This window comes from Rhinolophus sinicus, chromosome 15 (genome assembly GCF_057876585.1).
Source record: "Rhinolophus sinicus isolate RSI-liver-muscle chromosome 15, RSI-T2T, whole genome shotgun sequence".
Classification (NCBI taxonomy): domain Eukaryota; kingdom Metazoa; phylum Chordata; class Mammalia; order Chiroptera; family Rhinolophidae; genus Rhinolophus; species Rhinolophus sinicus.
The window spans coordinates 93,288,325-93,310,348 of record NC_142515.1 but is presented as its reverse complement, the minus strand read 5'-3'; the positions used below and the strand labels follow the sequence as shown (position 1 = coordinate 93,310,348).

The window sequence follows — 22,024 nt, the reverse complement described above, 5'->3', positions numbered from 1 at the left end:
CCTCCTCCTACAGCATGAGGAAATTCAGCATGTCCATTTGAGATGCCAAAGAGCCCCAAGAAAGCAGGGTAAATGTTTCAGGAATCCATGCTAACTGTGTGTGTGTGTGTGTGTGTGTGTGTGTGTGTGTGTGTGTGTGTGTGTGTGTTTTATTTTCCTGACTGAATTCACTCTAAAGAAGAACCAGATTCTAACCCATTTCTTTCCCCTTTTAATTAGGGGAAATCCCATTTCTGACAGTTGATTAAAATTTGGCTGTAGTTTCGTGGAGGAAAGGGAACAAGCCTTGTTCCTTTTGGACAAGATTCCCTATATTTCTATTTTCATTGAATGGAATAAATACATTCTCTCTTTCTGAGGCAATGTCAGCCAGGTTTTCTTCTTCTTCTTTTTTTTAAATGTACAGTTTGATGATTTTTTTTTTTTTAAGGGGAACAGGACTTTATTGGGGAACAGTGTGTACTTCTAGGACTTTTTCCAAGTCAAGTTGTTGTCCTTTCAATCTTAGTTGTGGAGGACGCAGCTCAGCTCCAGGTCCAGTTGCTGTTTCTAGTTGCAGGGGGCACAGCCCACCATCTCTCGCGGGAGTTGAACTGGCAACCTTGTGGTTGAGAGCCCGCACTCCAACCAACTGAGCCATCCGGGAGGCAGCTCAGCTCAAGGTGCCGTGTTCAATCTTAGTTGCAGGGGGCGGAGCCCACCATCCCTTGCGGGACTCGAGGAGTTGAACTGGCAACCTTGTGGTTGAGAACCCACTGGCCCATGTGGGAATCGAACTGGCAGCCTTCGGAGTTAGGAGCATGGAGCTCTAACCGCCTGAGCCACCGGGCCAGCCCAGCCAGGTTTTATTCTTGACAAGTTTTTCTTAATCAGAGTTATATAACCCTTCTGGAAAAACAGGGAATTTCTCGGAGAAGAAAAACAAACAAACACACACACAATACTTGACACACTTTAATTATTGCTAGGTCATAATAATAACAATATCACATAAACTCACTCTGTTTAGGAGTTAAGTTCCATTTGAGTACTTTTTGGCCTTATATGCAAAAATAAGGGTTGTAAAGCCACAGCAGCAGAAATCACAGTGATATTTCCTCTTCCTCACTCCTGCCCCTCTTCAAACACTCAGAAGGAAGGTCCCGAGGAGGTTTAATGTGTACTATGAACAAGACAACTCACTCAGGAGTTCTCCACCCAGGCAGAAAATTGCCCATTATTTGGTGCTGTTCGGTTCTTTTGTGTTTTCAAGGTTCCATGATAATGGAAGTTCTCTTTAGAGAGAAACCAATAGGGGATTTTATGTGTATATTACATATATGTAATTTATTTTAAAGCATCTTATGGAATTGGCTCATACAGTTGTGGGGTGGGGGTTGGCATGTCCACAACCCAGAGGATAGGCTGGCAGCCTGGAAATTCAGGCAGGAATTGATACGGTCATCTTGAGGCAGAATTGCTTCTGTGAAAACATCAGTTTCTGCTCTTAAAGACTTTCAACGAACTGAATGAGGCCCACCCCTTTTATCAAGGGTAATTTCCTTTACTTAAAGTCAACTGATTGTAAATGTTAACCACATTTACAAAATTCTTTCACAGCAACACCTAGAGTAGTGTTTGGTTAAATAACTGGACACTACAGTCCAGCCAAGTGCAATCAAAACTAACTGTCCTGAAACTCTCTTCTGTTGCTGAATCCTGGGACTTCTAAGTCTTCTTGCTGGCCCAAGATCATCTGGACTTCCTTCTTGATTCCAAAAGATAATCTGATCTGTTGGAGATGCTTTTCTCGTACCTTACATGTAGTTTGGTGAATTTGGATTGCTTCAAAGGTGATGAATACAACTTTCTAGTATACTTCTCAAGTCTTCCTATAAAATAATAAACTATTGCCTAGGTTGATAAAATGATGATAAAATCTCTTAGGAAATAGCCTGGAAGTCTGGAAAGGACTCCTGCATCTTGGGTTGGCCATCATTCTTTATACCTCACCTTTCACAAAGTGGAACATGTATGAAGTATCAATGAGCGTCATGGAGAGTAGAATCAATGCAGATTTTTTGACTAAATGAAAACCCTTAATGTGGCATGCTTTGAATCACAGAAGGTGATTCGTAGAGAAAGAGATATGTTCCTTTGTCAAAGTCAAGGTATGAAGACTGATGTTAAACTCACAGAGACACAAGTCCTCTCCACCTCTCCAGGCTATTTCCTAAGAGACTTGATCACCAGCCAATCCAAGCAATAGTGTATTTTTTCTTAGCAAGACTTGGAAAGAACATTAGAAAGACAGGGAAGGTGAGGGTTGGAGGAGAGACTTCATAGGCCAGACATGATGTTTCCTAAATACCTTCGTTTTGCAATGGCATCTACAGTTGGGTGAGTCAGCCTGCTTTTGATTCAGTCCCAGAGAATTCACAGAAACCCTTGATCAGGCCACCATATGGAGAGGATGAAGGGGTCCTCATCCTACATTGCATTGTGGCCTCTTGGGACATGGGGACACAGAGCCCTTACCTGGTGGTCCTAGCTTGTAGTAGAAGGACTGACAACTCTCTTCACCCCTCTGAGCTGTCTGTATGTTTGAGTCAAGACTCCTTAGAACCTCTATTGGGTTGGGGTGGGGGTTGAGGAATAATTTGCAATCATGTAAATTGGGAAAATACCAGAACCATTATAATTATAATCATCACACACACACACACACACACACACACACACACACACACACACACACACACACTACAGGGGAGTAGAGCCTGCAAGGAACTGGCTGGTACACTTCAGGAACATTTGTAATCAGAGTCTATGAATTTCAAAACCAAGGTCTAGGGATTGTCACACTTGACTTTAAAATGCATTCCCTGCATGGGTTTTAAGGGCTATGCAAAGAAAATAAAAAAATCTTCCTTTCTATCATAGCAATGGAAGCTGCATACTTTCTCCCTTTCCCCAGATGAGCTATGAGGGGACTTGGGGCCCCACAGCCTATTGTGACTCAGAGGCAGCTGCTCTGACCTGAGGCTTGCACAGACCTCCAAAGGAGACCATCCAGAGGTTTGACCGCCCAGTGATTAGGCCCTGAAGAGCTATTCTGTGTTTCTGGCATTTGACACACACACACACACACACACACACACACACACACACACACACACACATATTTCAAAAGGCAGCTGATGAAGTGTATTCATAAGGACTGGCTGAAGTGATGTAATGGTGGGTTAGGAGGTGAGGGGGTGGACTTGGGAATTAGAGACTCGAAGACGGACACATGATACTGTCCACAGATCCCTTCTGCAAAGCCCCAGTGCTTGCCAGCACTTCCCTGCACGTCCGCATGAGATGCTGTAAAAGTGCCCAAAGTCCGTGGTGGAACTCAGGCTCTGACAATCCCCCAGTTTCAACCCTCACAAGTCACTGAGGAGCTCCCTGGCCCATATTGCACACCCCTGGTATTGTGAAATGCCCATTTTTTTCCAGTTAAGAGTGCCAGAGAGAAGTTCTGAAATTCACAGGGTTGTTTAGGAATAAAATCTGTCATAACTTCTCAAAATCAAGAGAGTTACAAGGAGAGAAGTTATGTCAAAATTTCCAAAACAAGGAAATATGCTCAGGGGCTGAGGTGAATGTACTACCAACCCTCCAAGTTACAGGGCCACACTCGGTCCTGTAATCACAACTATAGCGACATGACTAGCATTACAGGGCTGCTGGAGATTATGAAAACAGGATTGGTTTTTGAAACCACTGGTAAGACTGTCCCCCGAAGGCCAAAGAAGGTGTTTCCAGAGCACCCCAGAAACAGGTCTGGGAAAAGCCTCAGCCTTGCACTGGAGAACAAGTTCCTTATTTTCTCTGAGTCTGGTGCATTTCCGAGCACCAGCGGGCACCATTGTAGCTAATATGGGCGCTTAAAATGTCATCTTGCTGTTCTGATGTTCAGCATGTATGTTAAAGCCATAGGTTAGCTGGATCTGTAATGTCTTGTGCCAAAACTATATATCGAAGAGTCCAAATTGAGGCTTAGAATCTGATTATTGAACCCCAGAACTTTGGGATTAGTCATGCTCGTGAAAGCCATTTGGCCCTGTTTTCCCTGTGAACAAAGCTATCTGTGTTGGTTCATTTAATCTAGCATATATCTGGCAATTATTGACATTAAATTGATTTAGTGTTTCAAAAGATGTCTCAGACACCAAACACAGAACTCCCACTTTATTTTACAGCTGAATACAGGACACAAATTCCTTCCTGATGCAATCAGCTCTTGGTTTAACCCCTCAAGTGTAAGCATTGATCCCTTCTTAACTTGGTGACTTAATTACTATCCACTGCGCCCTCCTTCTGTGTGATTTATTCTCTGAAAATAAACGGAACCCTTTGGGTGGAGTATCACCTGCGTGAGATCGTTTATTAACAGAGTAGAAAGACAATTTGCTAAATGCGTTATGGTGATTTACCAGAAGGCTGACGCTAGGGTAGGGGTATTAACAATATCTGCTATGTCACAAGAAAGTTCTAAAACGTGTTTTAAGTTGTTTTCCAAAGCACCTAAGTAATTCTCCCAGCAATTCTCTCAGAGGTATTACCCAATTTTGCAGGGAAGGTATGTGAAGGGATGTGTCTGAGGGGCGACAGCAGGCAAGTGAAGCACAGAGGTGAAAATATTCTCAGTAATACAGGCAGTCATTGAACAGGCTCTCTTTAATCTGAAGTTTTATCCCACAGGTCACACTGCCTCCTACATTACATTATCGGTATTAACATAAGCATGGGAGATTAATTTTATAGATCACATGACAAGTAGATGACATTTATCTTCACTTTTCAATGAGTCATCTCATTAGGAGAAGGGTAAACATTCAGCCCAGGTTAAAATAGTTGAGTTAAGAACAAAATTAGTTCACTGACTGCTTTATCACTTTTTTTTTTTAAATTGTAATATAAAAGCTTAACTTTGTTCACAACATAAAAGATGTTGTAATTATAATCTTGGTCAGGCTCATAATAGAATATATTTCCAACAAAATAATAAAGATTAGGACAAACTGAATGAACATGAACTAAACTGCACTGGGTCTCTCAGTTGACTTATATCAAACTTGAACGAAAAATGTACCTCTCACCCCAACTCAAGACCCTAGATAACAAAGCAGGGAGATGGGAACCCATTTTGATTAGCTTAGTACCTGTATTATCAAAAGAAAACTTCAAGCCGTCATGTTACTTGGAGTGAGGAAATCTCTCTCTCCTTTTTTTTTTTTCTTAAAAAATAAAGAACTTTAGACATGGCATGGATGCCTAGCTGTTTGTTTAGCACAGTTTTGTTGGAATCACCTTGGCAAACTGAGGGATGGTGAACAACATGGGCCTGACTTTTCGGATTCTGTCCTATTTCAAGGTAGGATTCTATCAGGAGGAATGGTGACATTAATAGCTTCCATTCAGTTGAAGGAGCAGCCAATAGATTCTGACTCATGTCTGAGACAAGATGACTTCCTTGTGATGGTGTTGGGCCAGAGGCATTTGAGGATCATTTCTAGGGGTAGCCCATGGATTTGACAGGGAGAGGCTGCCATCAGATCACTGATGTCTGAGTCCGCAGAGAATGCCGGGCTGGACCGAGCTGCCTTTCTCTCAGCGTGGCTGCGTGACCTCTGTGCGTCTTCCCCAGGGAGCTGTGGCCATGGCTTTCCCATGCTCCTGGGCCCACTCCTACTGCTCATTTGAGTCCTGGCAGCTCCCTGAGAAAGCAGAACAGGCTCTGTGGCTTTGGAGTTTGAAGGGCGGAGATGTTTTACTTCCAGGTCAGCTGCTGACTCCCTGGGGGAATTTATTTATTTTTTCTTTAATGGTTGTGTTCCATTATCCACCGCTTGGGGAGAAACCACGGACCCAACTTTCAACTCCAGGGCAGGGAAGGCTCATTTGGGTAAAACCAGATTATTCAATAGTGAGTGTGTTGAAGATCCAGGCCTTTTGTTCCCCTCACAATGTTAAAATGTTAGTCATTTATTTCATACTCTGCCACATTCCAAAAAACTTGTGATGGTTCATCTGGCTTATCGGCACTTCTTTCAAAGGCATTTTGGGGGGTGAGGTAGCCAACAGCACTGAAAGTCTCAACTGAGTTTTTGGGACTAGATGCAACTTATGCTTTTTTGTGCTACTCTGTGTCGTGTGTGTGTGTGTGTGTGTGTGTGTGTACACAATAATATCTGTTTCGGCAAAGGAAATGGATGCTTGAACCATTTTAAAGTCTGGGATCTTTGTAGATATCGAATATTCCCACAGTCTTTTTCTTAAGAAAGGTTTTCTGTATTTGAGTCATCCTGATTATATGGTCCAAGTGAATGTGTAGTGTAGACACATATTGTACTGTGTCAGGCTTTAGGAATAGATCTCTCTCTTTTTTTTAATTAAAGTTTATTGGGGTGACAATTGTTACTCAAGTTACATAGATTTCAGGTGTACAATTCTGTATTACATCATCTATAAATCACATTGTGTGTTCGCCACCCAGTCAGTTCTCTTTCCATCACCATATATTTGATCCCCTTTACCCTCATCTACCACCCCCCTGCCCCCTTACCCTCTGGTAACCACTAAACTATTGTCTGTGTCTATGAGTTTTTGTTTCTAATTTGTTTGTCTTGTTCTTTTGTTGCTTTTAGTTCATATATCACATATCAGTGAAATTATATGTTTCTCTGTTTTTTCTGTCTGACTTATTTCGCTTAGCATAATAATCTCAAGATCCATCCATAGGACTAGATCTCTTTTAATGAAGGGCAGGGATAAGTACCCAAAATCAACCTTAATCTTTAGAAATGGCCTAGACTTGTAAAACACTGTGTAACATAAAACTAAGTTTAAAAAAGAGGGAAAAAAATCTCATCCATTTGGATGTTATTTGGAAAGCTGAAGTTTAGCTGGGCTCTGTCAAGGACTTTCGAAACCTTAAAATGAAATCAGGGTCTTGTTTTAAGCAAACTGAGGCTGACTTGTGATGTCACATGAATTTGCCCCATTCACATTTAGCTGTTCTTTGAACCTGGGGTGAGAAATCCCAGTAATTTAAATGGACTGGAGGATTTTATGCCTAGCCTCCATTTCTTGAAAGAAGGTGGCTCAGTTTCATCTTGCTCTAGTAATCCAGCATATTTATAAGCATCAATATGATATGGTATGGAAGAAAAAGACTAGAAATGTCCGATGGCCCAGGAGAAGTACCCAGGGGCTATTTCTGTCTCCAGTGGAGACTGCTGGGTATGCATGGGTTCTAGTTTCATCATGAGACCTTTTCTCGGAGCTGCAGTTTTTCAAAGGGAAAATTAAAGAAGAGATGCTGGTTATCTATTCATGGGTGAAGTGACAACTGACTAGCTGGCGATGATCTCTGTGAGATGACCAAAGTTAGTACAAAACGCAATCGTATTACAGATAATGAAGGAAAGGGAAACATAAAAGTCTCTTCATGGCATTTAAAAGAAGTTACATGTTTGGTAATAAAATTTGGAAATCTCTAGAAAATTAGTGATTGCTATAGAGTTAATAGAGACTTTAGAATCAATAAAGTTTAAATGAAAACAGAACAAAACAAAAAACAATTGGAAATAATGACTGATTCGTGGAACGTCATGTCGATACAGGGATTGGGTTGAGATTAGACTAAAACATAATCATAGTCTGCAAAGCTGACAACACTCTGGAACATTATTAGCCTTATCTGAATGCCTTTTGTATCAAATTCTTGACCTGATTTTTGTCCCAGTTTCTCTTTTATATCAACTAGGTTTAGTTCTTCCTTTAAGAAAAAAAAAAGTTAAAAAAAATTCTAATGAAAGCCGGCTGACTCTACTATGAGTAATAGAAGAAAATCTGTTTTGCTAGGGCAGCGACAGAATATTGAAATACCTGGTTTTAAATTTTTATGTGGGTTTTGCAAATGCAGTCTGAAAGTGGCTAATATGATACCCGACCTGGTGTTAATAGCCAATGATAATTCCATATGTACCACCTGCTACCTGTCAGGTTACACGTTCTTTCTTTTTCCCTTTTTTGGCATGAAAGTTACATTAGCTGTGAATATGGGTCTTCGTGGCTAGAACGGTGGCAAGCCGTTGTACTTTTCAAATGAAATAGAGCTTTGGTATAAGTATCATCTTGGTTTCTTTTATTCAGTCACCCCTTCTTCCCAGCTCATCTCCCCTCATCAACTTTTATGAAGTCCTTAAAAAGCACATCACACCATCTTGAACTTGGGAACTGGGGTGAAAGAGAAGACAGGAGAGAAAGAGGAAAAGAGAGAGAATGAATTACAAGCATAAACTACTATGTTCGTGGAGGAAAATCCTCCTGCCCAAAAAATAAAACTAGAGAAATTTCCTGGAATGCACACATGAGGGGGAAACCGATTAGCCAAAAATGTAGATTTGTTAACTAATTGCTTTCTACTTTCATGTTTAAATGCCATCAAGTCATTTCTCAAAAGCCATCTCCACATGGATCACAATTGCTTCCCCTCTACTCTTTCCCACTGGTACATATTTTGAAATTGGTGGGGCAAAGCTGAAGAAAATATCCAGAAAAAAAAAAAAAAAATCCCAACCCAAGCAAACCACTTCCCTGTCAATACTTGGGACTTGACTTGACCTGTCTGGCTCTTTCCATCTAAAGCTCTGCTTCAGATAGTGTGTAGGAGACTCAGCCCATCAACGTTTAAGGGGGGAAGAGCAAGTCCCTCCCTTTCCCTCTGAGTTTTAACCATTAAGCACGTCGAAAAATAGACGTGCACATGTTTCCTGACTACAGAGAAACCAGGTTTCCTATTAGAATCGTTCAAAATGGGATTCAGGGAGTCTGAAAGAGAAGCGCAAAACATTGGAATGATTTCTCTTGAAAAGTGAAGACATTATTGAAGATTTCCATGGCCATTCATATATTTTTTGAAAGGAAGTGATTTTAGCCCCTTATTAGTATTGTTATTCCAGCTGCTGTTACGTTACTTCTGAGTAACTATGAAATGCACACAAAACTCCCTTTCTTTTAGGGTTTTAAAAATCTTCCTGAACCTTTTAATTTCTTCAGATGGGTACTAAAGGCAGAGGCTATGGTTTGACTCAAAAAAACTGTCCAAATGTCTTATGTTTCTAAACTCTCCACGTAATAACGTTGCTTAGCTCAGAAAAATTGTCACAGCTTTTTCCAGGTGCTTTCAAAAGATTTTTGTCACCCGAGTTAGTCACTGCAGTAGCCCCATGAGGTAGCTGTCTCGGGTTCCCCTTCCAGATAAGGGGAAGAGAAGGAGGTTAGTGTGAATACCTCTCAGGGCAAAAGCAGAAGCCGCCCCTCGGTTTGGCCCCCTGGCATCTGCTCCTGTATATGACCACAAGCGTCTGAGGTGCTAGTGATCTTTTTAACTTTCTTCTCAATTCCTACACCAGCTTATGTCCTAGCTTTGTAAGAAAAATAAATGTTGGCTGGCCAGTGAGAAAGTATATTTGGTATAGTAATAAACATGGGAAAATCATTTCCCATTCTTCAGAAGACATTTCTATTGTGCGTGAAGTCACTATAAAAAACTAAATTGTAGTGTTAGAAAACCAGGCGCATTTCAAGTGTCTCTATTCTTTGGGCCTAACCATCTTTTGGCCACTGATATTAGTGATTTTGCTGAGTAGAAGGGCCAAGGAGTTCTGTGTTTTCTCTAAAATTCTATTTCTCCTCTCTTTGAAGGTTTAGGAACTTCTACCAGAACATGCATTTCCCACGTTCTCTGTCTAGATTTGTTCTCAATTTGCGTGACTGTCCAGTAAACTTAGCTTGGCCTTCCAGGTCCCCAACTTAGTTTGAATTTTCTGGCAAGTCATCTATCCATACCTTGAGCTCTCCTGATCCTGATTTATTTTTTGGGTTGAAATTCAGCTTCATGTTTACTTGAGAAACTATAGAGTTTCACATTTTCAAGTGCATAGATGTATACATTTCGTGGAGACTCTACTCTTCAGCTTTAAAGTGGGACCCTTCATCGTCATCATTACCGAATGGATACAGTACTAATGGAACGTAATTGTTTCCACTAGATGCATCTAGGGTGCTTTTGGCAGCCAAAATGAAAATGATTCCAAATACCATCAAAGGGGCTTATAAGCACCCAGCATGCACAGAGTGTTTTGATATACAGTGGAGTGTTAATATCATTATCTCTCCTAATACAACATACGGTTACTTTAATCCTCTTCCGCCTCTGTGATCTTGGAAGCTCCCACGGATAGAAGGCAAAGAATAAAACACTATATACAAGGAGACAAAGGGAGAATTACTCCCCATCCTCTGAATGCAATTTTTTTTGATTGTTTGAATGTTGGCTTCAAACATGTACCTTTATCAATACTGACTTCTGTATCTTCCACGCTAGTTTGAGTTTGTATGCGACATCAAACATACCTTTTCACACATGTTCTTTCCAGATTTTTTTTTAACACTTACTTAGCAGTTTATAGAAGGAAGTGAATGATCTCCTCAAGCTGCTTACAAATTAAAAAAAAATCTGTGCTTATTAATTATGCAGGATTAGTCTAATTATAATTCAGCAAATTAATTAGCGACAGAAGGTGTTCTGAAACATTGGAGTACATTTGCATGTTAAATGGAGAGGCTAGTCTGTAATATATGTAAATTTATGCATGGCTTCATAGTTTAATTTAAAAATTTGCAGCTGCATATGGTATGGGAGCAGGTGAAAAGTCAGTTTTAGTTTAATGATGCTAACAAACATTGGATGATGTCCTGTCTTAGCAAGAGAATGCACTCATATCTGCTAATCTACGACTCTGTTATAAGAATATATCATTACATAGATGCTCCAACTCAAGGTCATTAGTGAATGGACCCATAGGTGCAAAAGGTGTAAAGCTGAAAACTGCAGAGAGAAAGCAATGATAGGAGGAGCCTGGACTCTGACCTTTGTTCGCCACTTTATCTAACATTGCATATTCAATCAGTCTGCCTTAGTTTCTGGAAAGTAGCATTCCAGCCTGTGTAAAGAGGGATACCTTTTTGTCTGACTGGTATCTCTTCTGGCAGGTGTAAAAGAGTTGTCCAACCTTGATTCCCTTTTCAAATATTCACATTTGCACTTCATTTCAGTTTCCCGGAGCCGTGGGAAAGTTATTACCGAGTTATGAATTAATGGTAGGGTAGAGAGTTTTACACACTGGCCTCAACCATCTGGCAAAACAGTAAAACCAGCGGACCAGGCAACAGCAAAGGGCTCTTGGTGTAATTGGTGTTCACTGCTCAGCCTAGCATAGATGAGCTTCATGGGGAGGGCCTGTGACAGAGGGGGAGAGGAAGGTGGCAGAAGGGGAGAAGGGGCGCTAAGGAAATAGGATGGTAAGGACCCATTAAGCTGATGGCTGGCTAATAACTTCATTTCTCTCCTTCACCCGAGTAGTCATGGCATTAGAAAGGGAAATAGATTTGTATTCTAATTCTAAAGTCTCAATGAAGGATGTTTCCTGAAGTCAGTCTGTAACTGGTTCAGTTTCACTTAGTCTTTTTTTTCTCTTTTCTTGATGAGAAGAAAGAGGAAGAGATACTGAGAAAAAAAAAAAAGATACGGTTAAAAAAAAAGAACATAGAAAAAGATGGAACTGTGCACATTGCAAAGAGCTCTCCAAAGACATTTTATGAGCACAATTGGAATTACAAACATGCTCTTAGTGTTGTGTTTCATTCCAATTCAAGCCCAAAGAGTTCAATTATTATTTTCATTAATAGTGTTAGATTTTCATCCAAGTGCAAAAACAAGGACTTTTCCTCAGAGATTTTTTCCCTGCGAGCCTCGTGATGCCAAGTAATGGAATTCAGAAGAGTGAAAATGTGTCTGAATATAGAAGAAGAAAAAAATTCCCACCCTATAACCCTAGGTCCTCAGAAACTGTAGTGAGTTGCTGGTCAGAAATAAGTGGAGAATCAAAGTGGCCTCCTTGTTTTGGCACCTCAGTGACTGTTTACAGTCAGTTGCTTGCCACTTGAGCCATGGGAGACATTCCCTCCAGAAGAAATCATGAAATGGCTTGGAAATGAAGTCTATCGATATGGAGTCGGATTACACAGTGGGAGAAGCCTTCCCTCCTGGTGCCTAAATGAATACAGCAGCTCTTACTCCTGAGGCTGTGTGCTTGGTAACGGAAGGCGCTATTGCCAAACTGAAATGCCACTTTCAGGAGCTTGTAATTGGTGTGAACATGGAATAGAAAATGATTCGATGGGGCCTGTTGCCAGTTAGGAACCAGAGTGAGTGTTTGTAGCTCTGAATCATCTTGCCTGACCATAGTTTACTGAAAACAGTGATGAGGGTTTTGACCCACCATCTTTTTGTTGTTGTTGTTCCTGTCTTGCAATCTGTTGTAATAGATTAATTGCGTGTGTGTGTGTGTTTTAAATATCTCTCTTGAAAAATTAAGGCAAGATCTTCAAGTGGAATATACTGTGTGTGTGTGTATATATATACATATTTATAAAAATATTGAAGAGATAAAGAGTACAGGGAGAGAGCAGATCTGAATTTGTGGCAAATCCCTCTAGTACTTTTGTATGAAAAGGGGGCCATTTTAAAATGTGGTGGGGGAGCAGGGGCCGTTCAGGGGAGCGGGGTATAAGCATGTCTGGTAAAAGGTGAAGGAGCTAACTTACTAGGTACCAGGCATTTACCCAAACACTTTGCACAGATAACTAACTATTCCTCAGTACTGGCCTAAGAGGTCATATTATAGAGAAAAGAACTAAAGGTCCCTAATTCTTACAATAAATATTAAGCAAGCAAGCAAAAAAAAAATTACAGAGATTTTGACATGTGGAAATGGCTTGGTAAGGACACCCCAATCAGCTGCCACATAAAAGACTGAAATTATCTGCTGCCAAAGGATTGAACTTGATGGTCTATTTAAAAATCTCCAATGTAGGAGAGTCTCCTCCGTCCCTTGGGTAATGCCTTCAAAATTTAGCTTTGGTGACTTGATTCTCAAAAAATGTTTTCCAACATTTAATTCAACTTCTTATGTTACACATTTGACTTCCAGCTTTTTTTTTCTTTATCGTCTTGATGGACAAAATGACCTTGAATCTTACTCCTCTAACTTGAGAAATTTTTACATTCTTTTTGCAGAGGGCTGCAGCTGTTTGGTCTGTGCCATCTTTGTATCATTGGGTTCTTGAGACATCTTGTTTTCCAACTATCTGATAGATTTGCTTATCTTCCTCTGCACACTCCAAAATAGCCACCGAATTGCTGGAGAATGCAGACCCTGGTAGGAATGAAAGACATTTTTGTTTGCTTGTTTTGTTTTGTAACATGAAGAACGACTCCACTCTCATTTCCAGGGAGTAAGATGAAGGACGCGATGTGATCTTCCATGTACATAGATTAGCGAGGCACTAGTCCCTGGAAACAAAGAGTTGCTTGGCAATGTGTCCACCTTTTCCTTCAAAAGAAGCCTGGCCAAGCTCCCACCAGAGCAATGTTTTTCTAAGAGTCAGACAAACCAGAGTTCCACTTCTAGTTCTTCCGCTTACTAGCTATTTGATCTTGGGCAAGTAATATAATCTTTCTGAGTCTTGTTCATTTCCTCTGTAAAATGGGGATGTTAATTTTCCTGTTCTCCGAATATAGTGGATTAAACGGAATCATACATGGCAAATAATATGATGTCAATGAATATGGACTATTTTTGTTATTATTATAATCATCATCGTGATTAGTCTTTTAGCCAAAAGGAGTTAGAGAGGGTGAACATAGTTGGAAGCAAGAACATTTACTGCTTGAAAATTTTCTGGAAACTTAAAATTTTCAGATCTGAAATGGTCTTTTATTGAAATAGTCTAGGGAATAAGCTTTAATGGTAATATGACCCTTCCAGAGGAATTTCTGTGGAGATGAAAGATTCTATACCTACTCTGTTCATGCATTTATATTTACTTTTTAAGAGATTGTATAAACAAGTGGATTACGTGGAACATCAGCTTATGAAAATGAGTATTTGATTTAAGCCTAAAAAAGCCAGTGAGTCAAACTTTTAAATCATCTCCCCTTTCCATGGGTCTTCTTGGACCTTTGTGCTGGCCACCACTTTACCAAGCAGATCTCAAGTCCAGGTGTTCTCAGATGTCCCATTGTCAGGGTGTAGGAAGAGCCGATGGAGAGGTTGACCTCCACAGTCTCTTTATTTTAGTGGGGACTTAAGTAAGAGTCTTCCTAAGGCCCTCAGAGCTTCAGGGCCGTTTCTTACCTGGACTGACACCTAAAATCAACAGATGTTTCAAGGTGTCAACTTGATTTGTCAAGTCATCTTCAGTCAAAGGCTGATCCCGCTGCTGCCTATGACCTTACTTGGGTCGCCTGGGTTTGGAGTCTGTTGGAGGCTTTTGGGGGAGGAAAATGTGTTCGCTCTGTTGTTGGAAGGTTCAAAGAGGATGTAACGGTTCAGACCTAGATGAAAGCTGGAAGCTTATCAATATGTTTTTTACTGGTCTTAAGTGGAGACCCATCATTTAGGTCCTACCACATAAAGCAGAGTGAGCTGCCATGCAGGCCATTCTCGGAGTGAGAAAATGGTCCCCCGGGTTTGTCCATCCAGCGCCGTTCCTCACTCTGCCCTGTTCCCCAAAGGAGGTAAGCTTGAAAGGATCCTGGAAGAAGCGAAGCAACTGCCCATTCCTTTCAAATATGATTTTATGATCCAGCGTATCCCTACATTTGGTAGTGCTCAGAGCTGATATGAGAGTGTTTTAAAGGAAAGGGATTACCTAATTTTCAGAAGCCCTCACAAACAGTGGAAACCAGTTGTGTTTTAATTTATAGGACTCTGGAAAAGGAGGTTTAGCAGTTAATCCAGATAAATTGTCTTTTCCTCAAAAATCAATGGACGTAGAACTTTAAACACCTCCATGGTTTGTGAGGCTATATCAGTGCTGTATACAGGTCAGACTTTAGTGATCCAGGCTGCTTATGGTCCGTCATGGCAGAGAGAGAACCGAATCCAGCAACCCCACTCTTGGCCCTTTGAGAGTGTGGGAGTGTTCTTATCGCCATAGTGTATAGATGTGGCCATGTCATCACATTGTTTCCAAGCTAGGCATAATTAAAATTTTTTAAGAGAATAAGTTTCAAAGTCAAAGGTATTTTACCTATTATTTTGCATAGAGTAAGGCCCTGTATCACGGTAGCTGTTAGTTAACTAGTGCCAAGTTCACATTCTTTTGATATATGTCCTCATTTAATCTTTTTGTTAAAAGAAGCTTTTGTGCCTTCCATGGGGCTTTCCTAAAGATTTTGTGTATTACAATTTTTTAGAAGGCACTAGATTTTAGATTTCAAATTCGAGGTAAATTAAATGGCTTCATCCACAAATCTGGAGAAATATTATCCTGGGTTTTGCACTAGTCAGATCATTAGTTGTCATCTTAGAATCTGGCATGAATATTAAGTAGTTACCCTTCCTGTGACATAGAGACTCCCTCCTGCCCTACCACAAAACCTTAACTGTGCACCCTATTTGTGCATCTAGTTTGAATCGCAATTTCTTTGTGGGGTGGGCTCAGCACACGTCTAGAGTCACCTAGGAGCTTTCATTTTATCCTTGAACAGTGCCAAGTGCTCCAATATTCCAGAGATTGGGAGGGAACAAGATTTCTTGGGTACTAGGTAATCCCCTGGGGTTTTACTCAAACCCATATTCAGAGGTCTCCAGACTCATCTCAGAATCTGAAGAAGCATGTTTTGAAGAGTTGGTTGTGTGCTCCAGGAAAGCAAGGATTTTGTCAGTCTTGTTTGCCTTTGTGTTTGAACCTTCGTGGCACATACTACACACTTAATAATTGATCAAATGAGTAAATAAATGAACTCAGCAGGGGTTTCCAATAGTAGGCATTTATTTCCATGCAATTATCTTTGACCTAATGTTTTTCTCTTGGGGTGCTGCTACAGTCCTCTCACTCTCCAAGAAACCAGAATCCTTTATGTTTTGTTGTTGTTTTGCTTTTTTCAGATCTTGTTTTCTGAAGTGTTTTTTTTTTTTAACAGCTATACTGAAATATTATTTACATACTATAAAGTTCACCCACTCAAAGTGTACAGTTCAATGGTTTTTAATATATTCTCAGAGTTGTGCAACCATCACCACAGTCTAATTGGTGCAGGAATCATAGAATGCCAGATGGAGCTTGTTGCCAGAAAGACCCAGGTTTAAACCCTTGTTTCTGTCACTTACAAGTTGAGTGATCTTGGGCAAATTTCTTAAATTCTTGGCGCCTTTGTTTTTCCTAGCTGTGAGATGATTTGTCACTCATAAAGTTGTTGTGAGAAATAAATGAGGCATTGAGTATCAAGCACATGGCTGGGAGCATGGCACAGAGTAGGCATTTGGCAAGCCTTCTTTCCTTGCCCTCTGTGACCCTTCAGCTGCTGGACCACACAGGATGGTGAGCAGCGACAGAGATGGCTCTGGTCTGTGATAATCCGGAGCCACCTTTTCCTGCTTCAGAAGCATAGAGGAGGATCCTAAAGGGAAAGTGCATCTTGCTCAACAACCTTTCCATCAACCTCGGGTGCCACCAGCTCTGGCCAAGGCATCAGTTAAGATGCCCCATTTTCCACCCGTCTGATGTCCCTGCTTATTTTACTTTTGGTCTTGGGTCAGTGGGTTTGACCTATCTCTCAGAAAACTCCCGCACACATTCCCCACTTGGACTTCAGTAAATCATGGTCCTTTTGTCTTCAGTGGTTTCTTCTCCCAATGTAGTCATTTCTGGAGGGTTCTCAAGTCTATGTATTTTTAATATTCTATCAACATAGAATATTAGTGTTGAAAGGAACCCTGGGGATAATCCAGTTAAACCCTCTTAACATTTGAAGAAACTGAGGCCCAGGAAAGTGAGGTAACTTGGTTACATTGTTAGTTGGTAGCAGGTCAAGACTAGCACACTGTCAGCATTTAATAAATATTTGTGGAGTGAAGGAATGCCCTTTGATACATTCTATTGCCTCAGTTGACCTAGGAACCAGAATGAAATCTGAGGGCTTGAGTTACGATTTTGACCCCACCTCTCTATTCCTCTTTATTTATAAAACAAGGGGAAACCTATAGTTATTAGTGTTCACTCTTAAGGAATGAGATGAGAAGCAGTCCTGCAAAGTGTGCCATGCTAAGTGGTGATAATATTTATGTAGTCAACATTGTTTGGAGAAAGTGAAAATAACAACTTCCATCCTGATGAGAATCTACACATTTGGTCTGAATCTTGTAATTCATTTTGGTTTCCCATTTCTGAGTGGAGAGAATTGACATTTTCCAGGCAGCTCTGGCTTGGGAGGGATCTAGACACAGGGGATTCATTCTCTGCAAGCTGCGCTGTGGTTAATGGCTGGTGTGGCTAGTGGAGGCTTCTGTAGCAGGCCCCTGCCCGTGGTGGGTGGAGGGGCTTACGAAGGGAGGTGAAAGACATCAGTTATAAAAAAAAAAAAAAAAAAAAGAGAAAAAATTGCAGATGTCAGTAAGCCCCAGAATTTCTTTAAAAATTTATTTTAATGTCTATATATAAAATGTCCAGGCCATAATTTCTGGTGCTAGCCATTTAGAAGTAGATCTGCCTGTTTTTAGAAAGTACTGTACAATGTAATAGATTCCTTTCTCTCTCTCTCTTTTTCCCCTGTTCCCTCCCTTCTTACTCCACCACTCTCTTCTCCTTTGTGAACACAATTGTACGTCTTTAGTGTGCAGGGGGCTGTGTGGGTTACAAATTCAGACCCCAGGCCAGTGAGCAATTCAAAACTGGGTGTTTTCCATCCAAAGAACTGTTAAGGGTCCTAATTTAAAATGAATAAAGCCTTTCAGCAGGCTCCTTGTTTCCCTAAATCAATTTGATTTTATGTAAACATTTATCTCCTTTGCACTTTTCCACCTACCACACCATTCCTATAATAATGCCTTCGTGAACATTAATGTTTTCACCAGATACATTTTGGAGGCAGGGTAGGGTAGGTAAGGGGAAATATAACACACACAGAATGCATTATAAGGAGCCCAGTTGTGGCAAAACTTTCCCTAAATCAAGGAGTTGGTGAGAAGAAGTTGGGTTTAGTGGGGGAGTTTTTTGTGGGGAGGGAGAGGTAAATCACTGATGAGCGTGATGGAGGGCAAATGTGGTGTGTGGGTGGGGACTTGTTTGGAGAGAGACGCAAGTGAGAAAAAGGCAAGTTTTAAGGATATCAGGAGAGCGTCTCCGTGCATCGTCAGTGCCTGTAGATCACTTTGCTGTGAATGCACAAACGGAAGAGTGTTCCCCCTTAAAAAACATAAAGTGTTTGCATTCTGATCCATCTTTTCTTAAATAAAAGCAGCTCTCCATTATAACATGCTCCGATTGCTCTGGGCAGACCTTTCACTGCATTTTAGAAAGAGAAGGCAGGTTGTGAATTTGAGCGCTGCGGAAAGCAGTGGGACCATTTTCTCTGTCTTGTCATTCTGGAGGTCCCTCTCTTGAATAAAAAAGACCCTGGACACTTCATGGCAACACCTAACGTCCTGCTCCAGAAGAGATGAAAAGAGAGAAGTGAAAAACAGATGTTATAAAATAATGAAAAAATACTTAGCTGTTATTTTGAAATTCACACCCAACCTTCTTCATTAGATAGGGGTCAGGAACACTTGGCCAAATATTTTTTAGCAAATCTAGAGTAAAAGAGCCTCAAATATGAAAAACCCGCTCTGAAGAGTGTAATCCCCCTTCTCTCCTCCTTTATCATTTACTATTTTGTTTTAAGTGCTAAATACAATAAATTAGAGCACTCTCTAATTCTTTTGTGATTGTTAAAAAAAACAAAAATAAACAGAAGGTCAGCATGACAGCATCTCACCAACCGTTGCTTTAAAATTGAATTTTTGGAAGCATTGTTGATTTCTACTTATTTTTGTTGGTAAATCCTGGGGAAAATGTATATCTTTTCCTTTAAAGTTCTAATTCAAGGCATGGATGTGAGAGTTCTGAAGGGACTTTGGGACTGCGGTAAAATTTCGTTGTCATAGTAACAGAAAGGGAAATAGGCCTAGCTCACCTGGGACTTTAACACTGCAAAAGCTGGATTTTTTTTTTTTTTTTTTTTTAAGGAAAAAGACCCTGCAAGTAAAATAAATGAAAAACTTATTGTATTTTGAAACAAAATTCCAAACATTAAATACGTAAATGGCCGAGAAGGCCACTTCTGCCATTTTTCTTGGTTGGTATACTTGTCTGATTAAAGATGCCCAATTTTTAAATTGTGCAAATAGTTTACTTAGGAGAATGTTGGCTTAAAAAATATGTCTTACAAATGATAACCTCCAACCATTGTTCTTTGCCTTTATATTTTATGGATAATCTATCAAAGGTCTAAAAGGAATGTTCATACTTATTATTAATCATATAAACCCCAACGTATACCTGCACAGTCTGACTCTGTCTTTGGATGGTAACATACCTTTTTGTGACTTTATAGCCATCAGTTGAAAATATCAGGCCCCCTTTGTGTGTGAGGGTGTACATGTGAGGTGTGTGAGCAGGAAGGTGTGTGTGGCCAGCGGAAAGCCACATTCGTGAGGAACCCTGGGATTCTGGGCTAAGTCATGACATTTTTAACCCTGAAGCAAGACATTTCTGCACGGCAGGAGTCACTGCTGCTTTTGAAGCCCCTTTTTTTTTTTTGCTAGAGAGCTCCCCAGCAACTCTGGGGCGGGTATACACACCAGAACCCAGCTTGTGAACCACTTCACTATCCTCCCCAGTGATGGAGCAGACTGGAATCTGAAAATATCCAAATTTGCAAATTGCAGAGGGTCAGCAACGTTCCTTTCCAGGCAAAGCCCGCTGAAACTCCCCAGACCTGAAATACAATCACTTCCAAATCAAATCTAATCTAACGCAGAGAGATAGTCTCTCTAAAAACATGTTTACTTAAAAAATGTAACACATTGCTTTCTCTTCACAGATTCTTTTTAAAATTTTTCCTCAAGTGCAATCAGAATTGTTTGAAAACAGCAGGAAACCCAAGGGACATGAGAAGGTTTCAGGTAAGGGGCCTGCGGATTTTTCCTGTGAAATAAGTCATCCTGTTTTCTCTCTCCATTGCACTCTTTTTCTTTTCTTTCTTTCCTTTTTTCTTAGAACACATTATTCACTGTGATTGCTAACAATAAGAAAGATAACGGCAAATGATAATGCTCGTTGATAGCACTGAGGGTTTCTTCATTTCAGAGTGTTTAGGCCTTCTGCCTCCCGTGTCAGAGCCCCAGGGGAGGGGCACCAACCCATGCTGGAGATTTGATTTTAAGCCCTCAGGCTGCCCTTCGCACACACAGCTGCCCACAGCAGGAAGCGTGTTCTTGATATTCAGCCACCTTGGGATTTCTCAAAGCAGCTTCTCTGTGCTCTCTACAAGCAACAGCCTCTTCCTTCCCTTTTCCACCGATTAACTATTCCGTGGTCTCTCTTGGAGTCTTTTGGAAAGCAGCAGCCAAACAGCCGTGGTCACTTTAAGATCGCAGCATGACAACAAGACCCACGGGACAGTGACCCAGCTGCCTGACAGTTAAATCTGCCACCGGTTTCATCACCCTTGCCACTGATGTACTGAGGAGGCAAGCTAATAAAAACACAGAGCAAGGCAACGTGTGTCAGGTTGGGGATGAGAGACCCTCTCGGCCCCCCTTCCTTCATCTTTGAAGGACCCACGTCTAATCCACCAAATGGCTTTCCTGCCGTTTGTGCCCAATGGAAAGACACAGTGCTCCCTTCCCCACAGAAACATTAAAAATGTGTTAAACAATGGTATTGAAGCTTGAGACTTTAAAAAAATAACCGTGGCAGCAGTGAGAAAGATGGGGATGATGAGCCTTCTGTTTCAGAGGAGGAAAGTGAGGTTCTGGGAGTTTCAGTGACTCACCTCTAGTCGCAGGAAGGAGGTGGTGGAGCCGGCAGCCAGCAGCTGTGTGAGCAAATCCTTCCACCAGGCCATGACTTTGAGGCATGTGTAGCTGTTAGGTCGATGGCTTTGCAGTTGCCTTTTTGAAATTCTTAATTTCTGAACAGGGGGCTGCCCGTATTCATTTTGTACTGGAGTCCACAAATTATGGTTTGGGAATGGAGTCATTAAAGAGTTAATCGGGGAGAAGGGTGCACACAAGGCCAGAGAGAACTACTTTGAAAAACAAATTCTTGTTTTTTGGTGTGTGTGTTTTTCACCACATCATGGTTATCAAATCATCTTACTGGGACCGGGACATTTTTTGTTATTTAACGCTATTATCCACCTCTCTTTAAAAAGTTAAACCCCTCCTCGCCATCATGCTGTATGACACGAAGACAAATAGAAATAAAACGCCCTTTCTTGGGGATCAGGCAGGAACATTGTGCACAGGCTGTGGGACTCAGTATTTATGCTACTCAGAGGTTTATGGTACTTAGTATTTCAATGGAAACATAAATAACTTCAGTCCCCAAAAGTGTGAAATTCAAAAGAATTCCAAAGTGCCTCAATGACCGAAGCTCAGCTTTCACTTCCGGAAGAGACAGAGGCAGGAAAAGAAGCTGACAGTGTGCATTTTTACCCCCCACCCCTTACGCTCTACCAGTACTTCCAAAGTTTTAAATTTGAGAATGCGCTTATAAATTCAAAGAGACTTTTAATAGAATGCCTTGCCATCTTATTTATCCGAAATCGTAGAAATGTACTCACTAAGCACACTAATATTTCTTCTCCTTCTCCAGTTATTTAGGGAGGTTCTCAATGTGCCTGAGTTTTTCATAGGGTTAGAATAAATACTGCTGATCTCAAAATGACAAAGAATTCTCATCCTGGGTGAACGTATGCAACTTTTGCAAAGGGAAAAGATGCTTTTTTTAAACATTTGTGGATTAAGTGATTGTTTTATTTCTGGGGTAGAGCTAAAGACAATTGGCATTTTTTTAATTTTTTTTTTTGCAG

General features: G+C 40.8%; 1 protein-coding gene across 1 annotated transcript in view; it reads left to right on the top strand.

The window, feature by feature from the left end:
• The window catches only part of EBF2 (EBF transcription factor 2), a 186,993-nt gene that overhangs the window by 109,807 nt on the left and 55,162 nt on the right, over positions 1 to 22,024 (top strand). Inside the window, exon 7 of the mRNA XM_019714882.3 lies at positions 20,030 to 20,111. Coding sequence (XP_019570441.1) covers positions 20,030 to 20,111 — 82 coding nt within the window. The remainder of the gene's footprint in view (positions 1 to 20,029; positions 20,112 to 22,024) is intronic.